Consider the following 16,046-nt stretch of genomic DNA (forward strand, 5'->3'; position numbering starts at 1 on the left):
GTTAAGGAGTGAATCTTGTACATACATATGCATAAACATATACGCAATGCCCAATTTTATATATATACAGACATGTACAGATGAAATTAGATAATAATATGTGATCTATAATTTCACTACAGAATCATGCCTAATATCGGTAGTAAATACATACCAACTTATACATATTTACATACATACATACATACATACATACATACATACATATACATACATACAAAGAAAGAGTATATATACATATACAATACACGAAACACACATATAGTCATACATGTGTATTTATAAATTGATTATTTGTAAATAAATAAATAAAGAAAGAAATAATAATAATAATAATAATAATAATAATAATAATAATAATAATAATAATAATAATAATAATAATGTACAGGTCAGCTGTTATCCTCAGCATTGGAAATGATTAGAATGGCCATTGAGCATCATCTTATAATCATTACCAACAACAACAACAACAACAACAACAACAACAAGAGTGCCAAGAAAGCAAGAAGCAGTAGCAGCAGCAGTCACGGTGGAGGTGGAGCTGGCGGTGGCTGATAGAAGGAGAGAGCGACACACACAGTTGTTGATCGTACCGAAGGGTGCTGGTGTGTGTGTCAAAGGCTTACAAATACGCCACGATACCTACTTACCTAGTGAGAAAGGGACATTTACGAGAGGGTTGACCAGTTAACACAAACAAACGCAAACAGAAAAAGCGGGCCTCAATATATATATATATATATATATATATATATATATATATATATATATATATATATATATATATATATATATATATATATATATATATATGTGTGTGTGTGTGTGTATATATATATATATATATATATATATATATGTATATATATATTTATGCATTTCCCCTCTCGTATGTCCGAAGTTAAAGAAAACAACGCACACATAGACGCAAACACATATTCACTACAGTAGTACGTATAGTGCAACTGTTTACAGATACACATACGTACATCCATTACACAAGATTACATTACATACATTGAACATATACAACAACTCAAGAAGCATACATATGCGCCACCTAGCGCCGGACGTACATTGACACATCTGTATACACATACACACAAAGTACGCACGTACATGCATATGCAGTGTATACATAGAGATGTGTATACACACGGGGAATACATGAGTGCATACGCTACGTTCCTGCTCGGGCCATGAAAAACGAGAGTTAGTGGAAACACGCGGGCGCCTACTGGAACTACCATCTTCATTGGATAACCAAAATTACAGAATAAAAAAGAAAAAAGACAGGCTAGTCTTTATTGACGGCAAGAGAGTTTTCTTATTTTTTTAAATTTTTATTTAATACGTCATATCTTGTTCAACACAAGTTGAATTCTATAAAGACCAGCTCGTGAACGGAACAACTAAAAAAAAAAAAACTGAGGAGAAAAAATATATACATATATACAAAAGAGGGGCAAAATAAAAAGATAAAATCCGGGGCAAACTGTGGAGGCCGTGTTTTCGAATCTCGAGGAGTTACAGAGCATGGTGGACGATCTATCCGATAGCCACATCCTGAGAGAGAAGCATGCTCCCTCGTTGTTTACTGATCCTAATACTCACCTTGCAAGGCGGTAAGTATGCGAGAAGAGAGAGAGAGAGAGAGAGAGAGAGAGAGAGAGAGAGAGAGAGAGAGAGAGAGAGAGAGTAAATTCCAATCACTACTAGAAAAAAATATTACATTTTTTGTTTGCTTTTTTCCTACGTGTTGATACGTGATATTACATTTTCTCTCATCAGCTATCGCCAAAACTCCCATTTCTACAACATTTTGAAAATTATTTCCCTGCCACCAGCAACATGTTGATATTGTTTTATTGGATCAGATCAAACATCTAGGAATGGTAACTGATCATAATCTTTTTTTTTTTTTTTTGTTAGAGATAAAACCGAAATTCCAATAACTAGACATGATCTGTCTGCTTCAACTTTCAGACAAGCTTCGGGAGTTTATTTCTTTCGTGATGTAGAGCCGATTCGACGGGACTATATAGGTTGTTTTTCTTTTTTCAGTCCAAAGTGCCTACCTTTTTTGGGGAGCTGAGTCATGCATATTAAACGGATCTTTTGTCTAACTTTGCCTTCGTGGGGATAAAATACAAGCTCCATCCTATTTTATTTTTCAGTAAGATTCACCGAATGCGCCTTTGCCTTTTTTAATTGTCAGCAACATGCTGATAAGGTTTAATGTTCATTATACAACCAAAGAAGAATGAAAGATTTTTTTTCTTATTCTTATCTATCTATCTATCTATCTATCTATCTATCTATCTATCTATCTATCTTCTTCTTTCCTTATACAATGCCCCTGAAGTAAACAAGCCGTTTATCGTGGATGTCCGTGAAAAAAGGAGAACGTCTTCATAAAAGTACAAATATACTTACAAAAATACTGAAAGCTTATATTCTTGGGTATATACGTATAGTTAGTCATATGATAAAAACAACTTCCTAATACACGTACATTATTGGGATCATCATCATCATCATCATCATCATCATCATCATCATCATCATCATCATCATCTGACTCTCTTTGTTTCTCTTTCGCTCCCCCCCTCTCTCTCTCTCTCTCTATATATATATATATATATACATGAGGAGCGTTCCAAAAGTAATGCCTCCTATTTTATTCCGCCCAAATAGATCAAAGGGGATTGTTATAATGACTGAACTCACGCATTCATGACCTGAATGTTTCATTTCTCTGTTGCAGATATTGACAGCGTGAGACTCTGAAAGCGATCTCTGTAATGGACGTATACTAGAAACAAAAGCGCGTCATTGAATTCATGGCAAAAGTGCATTGAGAATGGTGGTGACTTCGTAAAAACACACATTCTAGAGCACAAAAAGTCACTTGTTTTAATGATACCACTCCCGTCTACGTAGCTCCTCCGCAATGTTATTAGTAAAAAAAAGATGAGGCTTTACTTTTGGATAAATCCTCGTATATATATATATATATATATATATATATATATATATATATATATATATATATATATATATATATATATATATAAGTAAGATCGTTGACTTACTTGTAGCTTCATCAAATACTTTTTGCAAGCAAAATCCGATCCCACATTTTGCTAAATCCTACCCATTGATGAGAAGGAAAGCATTTCTTTGAAATTCCGCGGATTAAGGACTATCACCTAATTTAGTGTTTCCTTTTCAAATTAAATATGTTTTAACTCTTTTTCAAAGTGTTTTTTAACATGTTTTATTAACTATTTGCTCTTATATATATATGTATTTAGTTTTTATCTCATTCTGTTTTTATCTATCTATCGATAAATTACACTATCTGTTTATGTATGGATGAGATTTATATATATATATATATATATATATATATATATATATATATGCTATTCTGTTTCTGTATCTATCTGAATTTACGTATAAGTCGTTCTTTAAGTTTAATTGTATGAAGTTTTAGTATAAATTTGACTCCTCATCACAATGAACTTTTTTCTGACTATAGCTAAAAAAAAAAAAAATAATAAACCGAAATAAAAGCTAAAATGAAGAATGTGCGAATGGTAATTTTGATTACGATTGTGGCGTCAGTATCTGTGGTGTCTGTCTGCGAAGGTAATAATGATGATGATGAACACGAGGGAGGGGAGGACGCTTAGATCATGCTTTCTTCCAATGATGATCATGTTCGGACCTCCTACCATCATGTCCGATAAGCGGGGACCTGTTTCCTGTACCGATCTCGTTCGGTCAATAAAGCTTATCATAGTATTGATAATGGTGATGATGATGATGATGATGATGTGATGTGATGATCATGATAATGATTACAGTACATGTAAACACACCCACACAAATATAAAAAAAATGATTTTACAGGTGCCCTCACACATATACTTACACACAAACGTCTCCCGTTGTACGCATGGAATCACATTTATATTGCAACAATGACATCGGAAATTTCCATGTTCTCGTTCTTTCCTTTTTCCTTACTTTCTAAATACACGCAGACACACACACACACACACACACACACAAACACACACACACAAACACACACACACACACACACACACACACACACACACACACACACACACACACACACACACACACAAATACACAGGCACACGTGCGAAGGCGAGGGAACGTGCTTACTCACACAAGCCCGCGCACACATAGAAACACATATATTTAGATATGCATATGTTCAGTGTTACAGAAAATATGTAATATTTGATCTTGATATTCACCTGGCTCGTCTTTTCTGAGGTCTCCGAATTGCCGAAGAAAAACAATTGGTAAATACATTCATGTTCAGTTAAAACAAAATCTCAGAACATGGCACACAAGCAAACACACACATGCACAAATAAACACGTGCATCCATAAGTGCATAGACATGCGATACATGTTATGCAAATACCAACGGACATCTTATACATGGGTTTCAGGCTAGAAACAAAGTGTAGTATGTTTGATTAAAGGACAAGTATATATATATATATATATATATATATATATATATATATATATATATATATATATAATATGATAATATATCTATATATAAAAGAAGTATATATCTATCTATATGTGTGTGTGTGCGTATGTGTATACATATATATGTATACACACATCTATGTGTATATAGCTATATCTACCTACCTAACTATATATTTTTTTATGGCGTCGAATAGTTCAAGGTCGCCTGACGAAGTCTCATTGACTAAAACAGATGGTTGTTTCTAGCGACCAAATGTAACTGTTTACCTTCGCATAAATAATAAGAAATATCTTGCTTTTGTAATCGTTGTATTCATTAGTCCCTACTTTTGAACATCTCAAACCTTAATTTATATATATATATATATACATATCACTACCATAGTTTCACGAAAATTCATATTTTATCTTAATGAACAGATCCTGTCTAATATCAAGCTATATCAAGTTATAAATACATATCAGTCGTCACGTTTACGACTAGAGAGCTCAATATATTTAGCATACTGAGCAAATAGTTATAAAATTTTAGATTAACAGATCTAACCAATTTTTAAATAATAATTATTTAGAGCAAACTGAACCTCGTCATTATAGACAATTAAAACGTCTCGGTATAAAATAAGTTTAACTTATACCGGTTTAACTTCTAATACAAAGAGGTAAGCAGTTATATATATATATATATATATATATATATATATATATATATATATATATATATATTATTAAGAGTGCTCAATAAAAAGAGCAATATATATTTTTTATTTCTATAAACAAATTTACATGGTCGCGACACTGGACATGCTAATGTTTCGTACAAATCAACGGTTAAAACCAGAAATTCTCGTCAGGCAGTTAATAAAGAGTTACTTTCCACAGAAGCCGTAGAAAGCAGCCATTTGGAAAAGCTCAATATTTAAGAATAGAGTAATATATGAATTTGGTGGTTAAATTTTAAATTCTGAAAAAACAACATATAGACACATATATTCGAATTAAGAATTTATTGTTTGACAAAAGGAATATATAGAAGGGGTTATGTTAATTTCTTTAATCCATGGATTTTCAATAATGGCTCATATCATCAGAGGAAATGAAATGCGGTTAGCAAAAATGTTCAGCTGTGAATGGACGCTTATTTTGCTTTTCAGCACAATTATTGAAAATAGTTTTTTGAGTGGTTGTGTATCCACATTTCATTTCCTCTGATGAGATGAGCCATTATTGAAAATCCATGAATTAAGGAAATTAACATAGCCCCTTCTATATATTCCTTTTCTCAAACAATAAATTCTTAATTCGAATATATATGTCTATATGTTGTTTTTTCAGAATTTAAAATTTAACCACCAAATTTATATATTACTCTATTCTTAAATATTGAGCTTTTCCTTTTTGGCTAGCATCACCTTAAAAGTATTACTTCAAGTAATATCTATCAGGATTTTTCATCTGAACTCTATCAGTGTCTTATCTCGCTTATATATATATATATATATATATATATATATATATATATATATATATATGTATATATATATATATATATATATATATGTATATATTGTATCAGGTCATGTCATATGCTACTGGTACCATGTAACCCAGTACTACCTGTCTCATGGTCGGGTCACCGGCGACTAAACTGGTTCCCCCACCAGACTTGTTTGGTGAGGAGGGCGGCTAGTCTCCCTGGATGATTAAAGACAAGACCTTCCAAAGGGCGAATGAACTCTTTTTCTGGGTCAACGGCCAACTAGCACCGTGTATATTTGTGTGTGTATATATGTGTATTGGGGTGGAGAGGGCTCCCGTAAGCCGTGGTGAAGGCAACCTTTCTAGGAGAAGCAAATCTCTGATTTAAAAAACCATAAAGCGGGAGACCAGTACCCGCATTAAGCTGGTCTGCAGTTTAATTTGTTGCTGGCTATCTTGCTCTTGCTTGTTGCTGGATCTCAACATTTTGAACCGAGAGAGAGACTTAGCTGTCGTACAAAGCTAAGACTCTGTAACATCATCTTTGTATAGATACTCCCTCAGGCATTTGGGATCATGGATTTTAAATGTCTGAGGGAGTGGCACTCGTCTGACAAGACTTTGCAGTCATCATATATGTATATATATAAACACGCATCTTTATATAATAAGTTAAATAGATATGAGATTTGAAACTCTTTAGTATATCGGATTGGTTTTCAATTAGAAACGGATTTCTTTAAAAAGTGAATCTGAATTGATAACTAAATGTAAAATAGCAAGCAATGATAGAAACAATCTAGATTTAGGAGAGCAATAAATTTATTTCGACCGATAACAGCGACCAGTCTGTTTAGTATTACATGTACGCGTACTTGTGAGGAAGGAGGCTTTCCTCTGTCAAAGACATAACCCCTTTTTTCTTACACACGTCTACGTATATAAAAACGCGTGGACACGTGTTTGACCTAGCTGGAACTATATATATATATATATATATATATATATATATATATATATATATATATATATATATATATTTATTTTTTACTATAATAATTATGTATATGTGTGTGTTATATATATATATATATACATATATACATATATATAAATAAATAAATAAATAAATATATATATATTTATAAAAAGATGCTAGAAGAATACTCGTCCTAGAAAAAGCAGTTTTGCAGTACCTTTATGTCACTTTTATAAAGATATATTGCTAAACGTCATGTCAACAATCCTCGCTTCATTGACTTATCGAAATCAATAACATGATTTTTATTCTAGGAAACATCTAAAATTAAGGAAGTCTTAAGAAGAAATTCTAATTCAGGGTAATTGATGGCTAAGTATTATGGATCAAATTCAAGGCAAATATGAAATATTCGAATTTTCAAATGGCAGGTCGTCTTTTAAAACCCTTCAAGCTACACCAAAGGAACTGACCTTTGTAGAATATTTATTAATTGATGTCTAACACCTATATGTAAAAAAATAACAAAATCGTTGATATCTGAAGTTTACTTTCCACGCCTCCTTTGCATTATACTAAATTTAAATCAAATATAACTCATATTTCGACGCCTTCTGCCTTCAACTGTATTCGAAAATACATACTAATTGGTTAATTGGTTTAAGAGCGAATCCTGTACACACAGACATATATAAAGATTTATACAGTATCACGGTAAATCCGATCGGCAGAAGTGCATCACTTTTCAACATATTTCTATACAGTAAGCATTGCCTTTCTTAGATGTTCTATGTTCTAGACCCCAAATAATTATTAACGTGTTTTTTTTATAACACGAAAAAGCAAAACACGAGTATTCATAATTGGATAATGATCATGAACATGAGACGATATATTTAATTAATCATACCAAAAGGTATAAGATATAAATTAGGGAAAATAATTTACGTGGCTTCAAGAAGTGAACCTTGACAACAAATCTGTGTATGTTCGATTTGAGACGATGAAATTTTTTTATTGAAATGAAATATCTTTATCAGCATATAGATTAGACACAAAATAGAGAATTGAAACATAGGCTAAAGATATATGTTATATATATATATATATATATATATATATATATATATATATATATATATATATAAACACACACACACACGCACACACACACCAGGTTGACAAGGTTGTTAAGAGTGCCTAATAAAAGAAGAGCAATATATATTTTTATTAATATAAACAAATTTACATAGTCGTGATACTGGCATGCTAATGTTTCTGACAAATAGTCGGTTGAAACCAAAAGTCCTAGCATTGTTTTTTTTTGTGTGGAAAGCAACCATTTATTAAGTCGCTTAGCGAGGACTTCTGGTTTTAACCGACCATTTGTCTGAAACATTAGAATATCCAGTGTTGCAACTATGTAATTTTGTTTGATTAATAATAATAATAATAATAATAATAATAATAATAATAATAATAATAATAATAATACCAGATGTCGTAATAATTAACAAGAAAGAAAAATCCTGTCTAATCGTGGACTTTGCAGTCCCAGCTGATCACAGGGTGAGTATGAAAGAAAAGGAGAAACGAAGCAAATACACAGAGCTAGCCAGAGAGTTAAAAGGGATTTGGTTGACGAAGAAAGTCCAAATAGTACCGATAATAGTAGAAGCGCTAGGAACGATCCCGAAAAACTTCGAAAAAAGAATGTCAGAAATTTGAATCAGAGGAATAGCTGCAAAAGTACAACAACTAACGATAATGAAAACGACTGAAATAGTAAGGAAAACCCTTGAATGCAGAGAATAATACAAGACAATATAACGAATAAGCGTTACAGGGAATGAAGAACACCGAAACTGCATATTTACAAGTTCTACACCCCCCATCATGCACTCTCCCCATTGTTTCATCACCGATCCCCCCTCAAAAAAAATGATACCAAAGGGTCGAGAAGGGTCAATAAGGACTGAAAGACCGAGGAGCGAACGCCAACCAGACATCGGCTGGACAAGCGCAAAGAGAACTGGGACCTTGGGGAGGTTGAGTGTCACTCAAATTCCAGCATAAACCAATGGCCACTTCCAGCGAGAAATCAATGGTAAGCGGCTGTTGCGATGATGCAAATTTATTTGCAAATGCTATCAAAGGAGGTGGAGAGGTCTGGATGTCTGGGGAGACTTGTTGTCACTCAGCTTCCAGAGAATACCACAGGTTTCCAATCAGATCGTTTGTTGACTTGTGTGAAAGCTGCATGTGAGCCAATAATAATTCCACACGGGACTCATTCATATGTAATATATTGATGTTGGCATGTCGTAGGTGTCCAGCGTAAATCGAGACACTCTGATATTATGGTAGCTCTTTTGTTAAAACTGCAAAAGTATTTATCTAAGCTAGCAGAGAGACCCAACGTAGCCCGGTCTTAAAGTACGCTTAAATATGATATTTTAATTCTTGCAGATTTCGTATGTATTATTATAGAGTTAATGTTTGGTCGATTTTATATATTATAAAGTTGCGATTTCAAGAATAAAAACATATATCTACATGACAGGGGTGACTCAGCTCGAATCGAAATCGACACCAAAACTTATGAAATATATATATTTTGGTGTCGATTTCGATTCGAGCTGAGTCACCCCTGTCATGTAGATATATGTTTTTATTATTATATATGACTGGGGTGACTCAGCTCGAATCGAAATTGACACCCAAAATTATGATATATATATATATATATATATATATATATATATATATATATATATATATATATATATATATATATATATATATATATATATATATATATATATATATATATATATATATATATATATATATTTCATAAGGTTTGGTGTCGATTTCGATTCGAGCTGAGTCACCCCAGTCATATATATATATATATATATATATATATATATATATATATATATATATATATATATATATATATATATATATATATATATATACTAGCAAAAGTACCCGTCGTTGACTGGGTCCAAAAACAGCCTACAGAAAATGGACTCTGATTTATGAAAGTATGGAAGGTTATGAAAAGGAAGGGTTGTTAAGAGATAGCTTCGAATTTAGGGGTATCAAAACCAAAGCAAAATATGATGAAAGTAAAAATAAAATAGATAGACCCCATACTTTATTATACCATACCTGTTCACACTAAAACACTTATCACAGTATTCTGTGGATCTATATTAAAAAACCTTATTAAACTTTGTGACATATTTCCATTCTATGGAGGTCAGGCGCGAATGAACACCCCATAATTTTATCATACCATATTTCTTCAAACTGAAACATAATTATCAAAGTATACTTACGCAGATAGCTATGAAAAGTCTTTATTAAAGTTTGTGCCTATTTCCATTCTATGGAGGCCTGGCGCGAACGCAGACACTACCATTTTATTATACCATCCCTATTTAAGTTAAAACATACTTATCAAAGTATTCTTATGTACATCTATATCAAAAACACTTGTAAACGTTTTTTTTTTTATTTTTAAATTTTTATTTCCATACTTTGTGGACCAGGCGCGAATGCAGACCCAAAAATTTTAATGAACCATCGTTCTGCAAGATGAAACAACCCATTCCTGTGTCTTGATATATCCTGTATCATTATATGTGATCAGTTTTTTTTTAAATAGTCAACCATATAGGAGCCTATTCGTGACCACACACACACACACACACACACACACACACACACACACACACACACACACACACACACACACACACACACACACACACACAGAGATATTCAGCTTTATATACATAAATATATATATATATATTGCTATCTATATATCTATCTATCTATCTATCTCTCACTCTATCTATCTATTTATCTATCTATCTCTCACTCTATCTATCTATCTATCTATATTACGATTTCATGAATACACGATTATATTTTAAAATAATATACTAGATATTTGCATATTTATAAACGGAGGGAGAGTGAAAGAAAGGCAGAGAGAAGAGAGAGAAAAAGAAAGAGAGAGCATGCCAGTATCACGACTATGTAAATTTGTTTATATTAATAAAAATATATATTGCTCTTCTTTTATTAGGCACTCTTAACAACCTTGTCAACCTGGTGTGTGTGTGCGTGTGTGTGTGTGTTCATGCTGTATTTATAAATATATACATACATATAATATATATATATATATATATGTATATATATATATGCATAAAAGAATACACACAAATACACCCACCAACAGAGTCCCCTCACACACACATACACACATATAGTTTGTATACCTACTGCACGTCGGTTTAACTGTAGTTTCTCATGATCTTTACATATATATATATATATATATATATATATATATATATATATATATATATATATATATATAAATATATGAATTGAGTTCCTTCAGCTATAATCGAAACCGAAACCAAAACTATGAAGAATTCTTGATAAAATTATTTATAAAAAAAATTACTGAAGTGCATTCAGCTATAATCAAAACCGCAACCAAAACTTATGAAGAATTCTTAGTAAAATTATTTCTAATAAGAAATGAAAGTTCATAATAATTAAACGACAGGCACTTGGGTGTAAGCGTTACACACTAAATAAATAACACACACGCTATCCTAATATATATGTGTGTGTGTGTATGTGCGCGCGCGCGTGTGTGAAAATCAAAAAACAGAACAGAGTAATATAATACTGTAATTTAATGTTAATTTCTGAGTCAAAAATGTTACACTCGTTTGTGAAAAAAATTAAAATCATACTTGAACAATGTATTTAATCGATTGATTAAATACATTAATAAAATTTAAAAGTAAAATCAGGACTGCTCAGGCTAATCAGGCCTTCTTAAATACGTGTTTGAGCAATATATATATATATATATATATATATATATATATATATATATATATATATATATATATATATATAATGTTACCTTTGTAAATGAAGTTGTTAAAATTTGATTCTGTTATTCACTTATACACGAGTAACATTTTAACATACACATCCATATGTGCATATTACAAAGAACACACGTTCATACATAAACATACACAAATACACACACGGATATATATATATATATATATATATATATATATATATATATATATATATATAGTGTATGTGTGTAATGATTAGGGCTATGACAAAGCATATTGTTTTTCTTGTTTGGGTTCTCAGGTATATATTCATTAATATCTTATATGATTTTATGTAGTGTGATGTTGTTCTCGGTTGATTAACTGTGTCTAACTGTGTCGGATATATACTCGAGAGTCAAAACGATGAAAAGAATATGCTGAAACTTCACCAACAGAGGTTGGGGACGTCTTTCACGGATAAACATAGTATGAGAATCGTACCATGAATGCGTAATGTGAGTGTTAAAGACACGCTTAAATTTGATGAGCTGAGAGGAAGATTACATTCAGACAGCATAGGGAAATGAGTGCATAATAGGAGACTTCGATGGTATGGCCATGTTGAAAAAATGAATGAGAATTATTAGATTAGTAGATGTGAAACTTTTCAGGGAACAGGGCTAGTTTACAACAGAAGATCAAATAACATATGGGAGAAAGGGAGTGATGAATAAAGACCAGGTCTGAGATATGTTAGTTTGGAATTGATTTCTAAAAGCCGACCGACGTATATATAAAATAATGTACTTGTGTTACTCGCTGTGTTGATTAGAATATATATTCCAAATTCATATTTATTTATGTATGTATGTAGAAAGATATACACACACCTATCTTTATATATAGAGAGAAGATACATACACACCAACATATATATATAAATATATACATACATAATATATATATACATATATGTATGTATTTATAAAATATATATATATATATATATATATATATATATGCATATGAATATATATATATATGTATGTATATATTTATAATATATATATATATATTTTATACATATATATATATATTCATATATATATATATATATTTTATAAATATATACATACATATAATATATATATATATGTATATATATATATGCATAAAAATGTACGTATGTATATATTTATAAAATATATATATATATGAATATATATATATGTATAAAATATATATATATTATAAATATATACATATATATATATTCATATGCATATATATATATTTTATAAATATATACATACATACATATATATATGTATGTATATATATGTATATGAATATATATATATATATATATATATATATATATATATATATATATATATATATATGAAAAGAAGCTATGTGAACATATTGCATGTGCTTACATATGTATATTGTTATAGATATAATTATGCATCAGTAATCCCATGCAACACGTTTACATAGCCCCATCCTCTTCCTAACTGTATACGCCCCTTCTTCACATTTCTCATTCTGTCTGCCAATATTAACCGTCCTTCCCCTATGAAAAGAGACGGGAGGATGCGTGCGTCCATACTAAAGTCTGCTGTCGTGTTTTTTTTTTTTTTTACTCAGGAGATTTGTAAATGGAGACGACTTTACAGAAGATGAATCTGCTACGATGAGATTTGCAGTTTAAAAAAGCGAACAACGAGACGCGGGTGGGCGAACGACATGAATAAAAAAATAGGGACGTGAAGATGATTTCTGTATAGATGTGTGTTTTTCTATATATAATTACCCTCTCCATACCTATCTCTATGTTTGTTCACCTTCTCTCTTAATACACACAAATACACCCACCAACAGAGTCCCCTCACACACATACACACATATAGTTTGTATACCTACTGCACGTCGGTTTAACTGTAGTTTCTCATGATCTTTACATATATATCTATATCTATATCTATATATATATATATATATATATATATATATATATATAATGTCTGTAGTCCCATTGAGTTATCTATCTCTAACACTATTCACATGCACACACATTTATGTTCTCCCTCTCTCTCTTTATCTATCTATCTATCTCTCACTCTATCTATCTATCTATCTATCTATCTATCTATCTATCTATCTATCTATCTATCTATCTCTCACTCTATCTATCTATTTATCTATCTATCTCTCACTCTATCTATCTATCTATCTATCTATATTACGATTTCATGAATACACGATTATATTTTAAAATAATATACTAGATATTTGCATATTTATAAACGGAGGGAGAGTGAAAGAAAGGCAGAGAGAAGAGAGAGAAAAAGAAAGAGAGAAAGGAAATAAAAGGAGGCAGCGAAAGAAAGAAAGAAAGAAGAAGCAATTAACACTTCATCATTTTTCTTTAAAACAATATTATTTTTCTTACATTTACACACGTTACTCCGTCCATCCCATGCTATGTTTTAATAATAATAACTTTGCGGGACAAGATCAAAGTTTAGTATCTGTTCTTCAGATGCTGCACTTCAGTTTCTTGTTCTCTGTCAGTGGAGGAGAAATCCTTCACGACTGAGACAAATTTTATTTTTGTTCCTTTTCTCCACGTTAAAAAACAACCCTAGTGTCTAACTCTGTCCCGTGGGGAGGCATTGTAAATAGGAATAATAACTTTGTCTCATAAAACTTCACTACTTTCTTTTTCGCTATGTTTTCTTCAAAAATAAATTGAAAAAAAAAAGAACAACAAAGAATAGCAAGGAAAACAAAGACATCTCAAAAGGGAGAAAAGGATGGGACAGAAAAAGGAGAAAGAGAAGTAGGAAGAGGAGAGCTGATAGTGGGAGTAGGTTCAATAATAGTCAGGAATTGCAGCGTCGTCGATTTTCTTGTTCATTCTTCGACTTAAAGAAGAAACGAGCCTTGATTTGTCTTCACAGTTGTTTTTTTTTTCGCACCAATTCCCACGCTCAGTTATTTTGTGCTTCCATTTCATCCTCCCATCATTTCTTAACTACCCCAATTTCATTTTACACCCAGAAGATTAGAATAGGTCTTCTTATTTCAAAACAAAACAAACTTTGCTTTTTTAAAATTCTTCTTTCTGGAAATGCGCGTGATTGGCTCACGGAGTAGTCTATACCGAGTTCACTTTCTATTAGATCTCGTGTGATCACGTATGCACTGATAGCGATAGGAAAGTTATAGACCTGTAAGCATTTCCAATAAATAGTTTGAGCATTTAATAATTCCTTAAATGGTTCCTATTTACAATGCCTCCCCACGGGACAGAGTTAGACACCAAGGTTTTTTTTTAACATGGAGAAAGGGAACAAAAATAAAATTTGTCTCAGCCGTGAAGAATTTCTCCTCCACTGATAGAGAACAAGAAATTGAAGTGCAGCATCTGAAGAACAAATACTACACTTTGATTTTGGCCTAAATGGTTAATACATCACAAAACAAACAAAACAACTACGCTTAATCTTTGCTGTCCTTATCGAGTAAAAGAAGAAATCCTTCTAAACTGAAACAATAAAACATATTTTTCATCCTAATCCAAAAGGGCCTCTTTTGTGGGAGCTGATTTTTTTTCCCACATTAAATATTTACCTTGTGTTTAACTTTGCGTTCGTAAGGAGCAAGTACAAAGTAACCTTCGATCCTTCCAGTCCCACATCCTAGATCTCTAATGTAAATCGGAGAAGACTTACGCTTTAGTCACGCTACGATTTTGTTATTGTCTTTCCCTTCTACATTAAAATGTAGAAAGAAAAGGCAATAACAAGAGCAGAAATGACACAATCAATGCATACAAAGTTAACTTTATTCAAAAACTTTCAAGACAATGCAAAATAAACCGTTGGAAATTAAAGAGAGTTCAAAGAGCCCAAGAGACATTCCGAATGAAATAAAGGATTTTATCTGTAAGGAGAAATTGAATAGATGTGTTCATTTCGGTTGGCGCCATGTGCATTTATAAACATAAAGACGTACGTGTGCACAAGCGTGCTTATTTTGTAATGAGCAAGTGTATGTATAAATTGTGTATTTGCTTTCTTTTCATAGTGTATCTTTGGTGTCATTCGATGTAGAATAAATGTCTCCCATTG

At 31.5% G+C, this 16,046-nt stretch overlaps 1 protein-coding gene across 1 annotated transcript in view; it reads left to right on the plus strand.

The window, feature by feature from the left end:
* The first annotated feature begins 837 nt into the window (after positions 1-837).
* Positions 838-16,046, plus strand: part of LOC145268737 (acetylcholine receptor subunit beta-like 1) — a 637,640-nt gene continuing 622,431 nt past the window's right edge. Inside the window, exon 1 of the mRNA XM_080124330.1 lies at positions 838-1,628. Coding sequence (XP_079980456.1) covers positions 1,583-1,628 — 46 coding nt within the window. The 5' untranslated portion in view covers positions 838-1,582. The remainder of the gene's footprint in view (positions 1,629-16,046) is intronic.

The sequence above is a fragment of the Euprymna scolopes genome, chromosome 4 (genome assembly GCF_053919585.1).
Source record: "Euprymna scolopes isolate OS-2025 chromosome 4, ASM5391958v1, whole genome shotgun sequence".
Classification (NCBI taxonomy): domain Eukaryota; kingdom Metazoa; phylum Mollusca; class Cephalopoda; order Sepiida; family Sepiolidae; genus Euprymna; species Euprymna scolopes.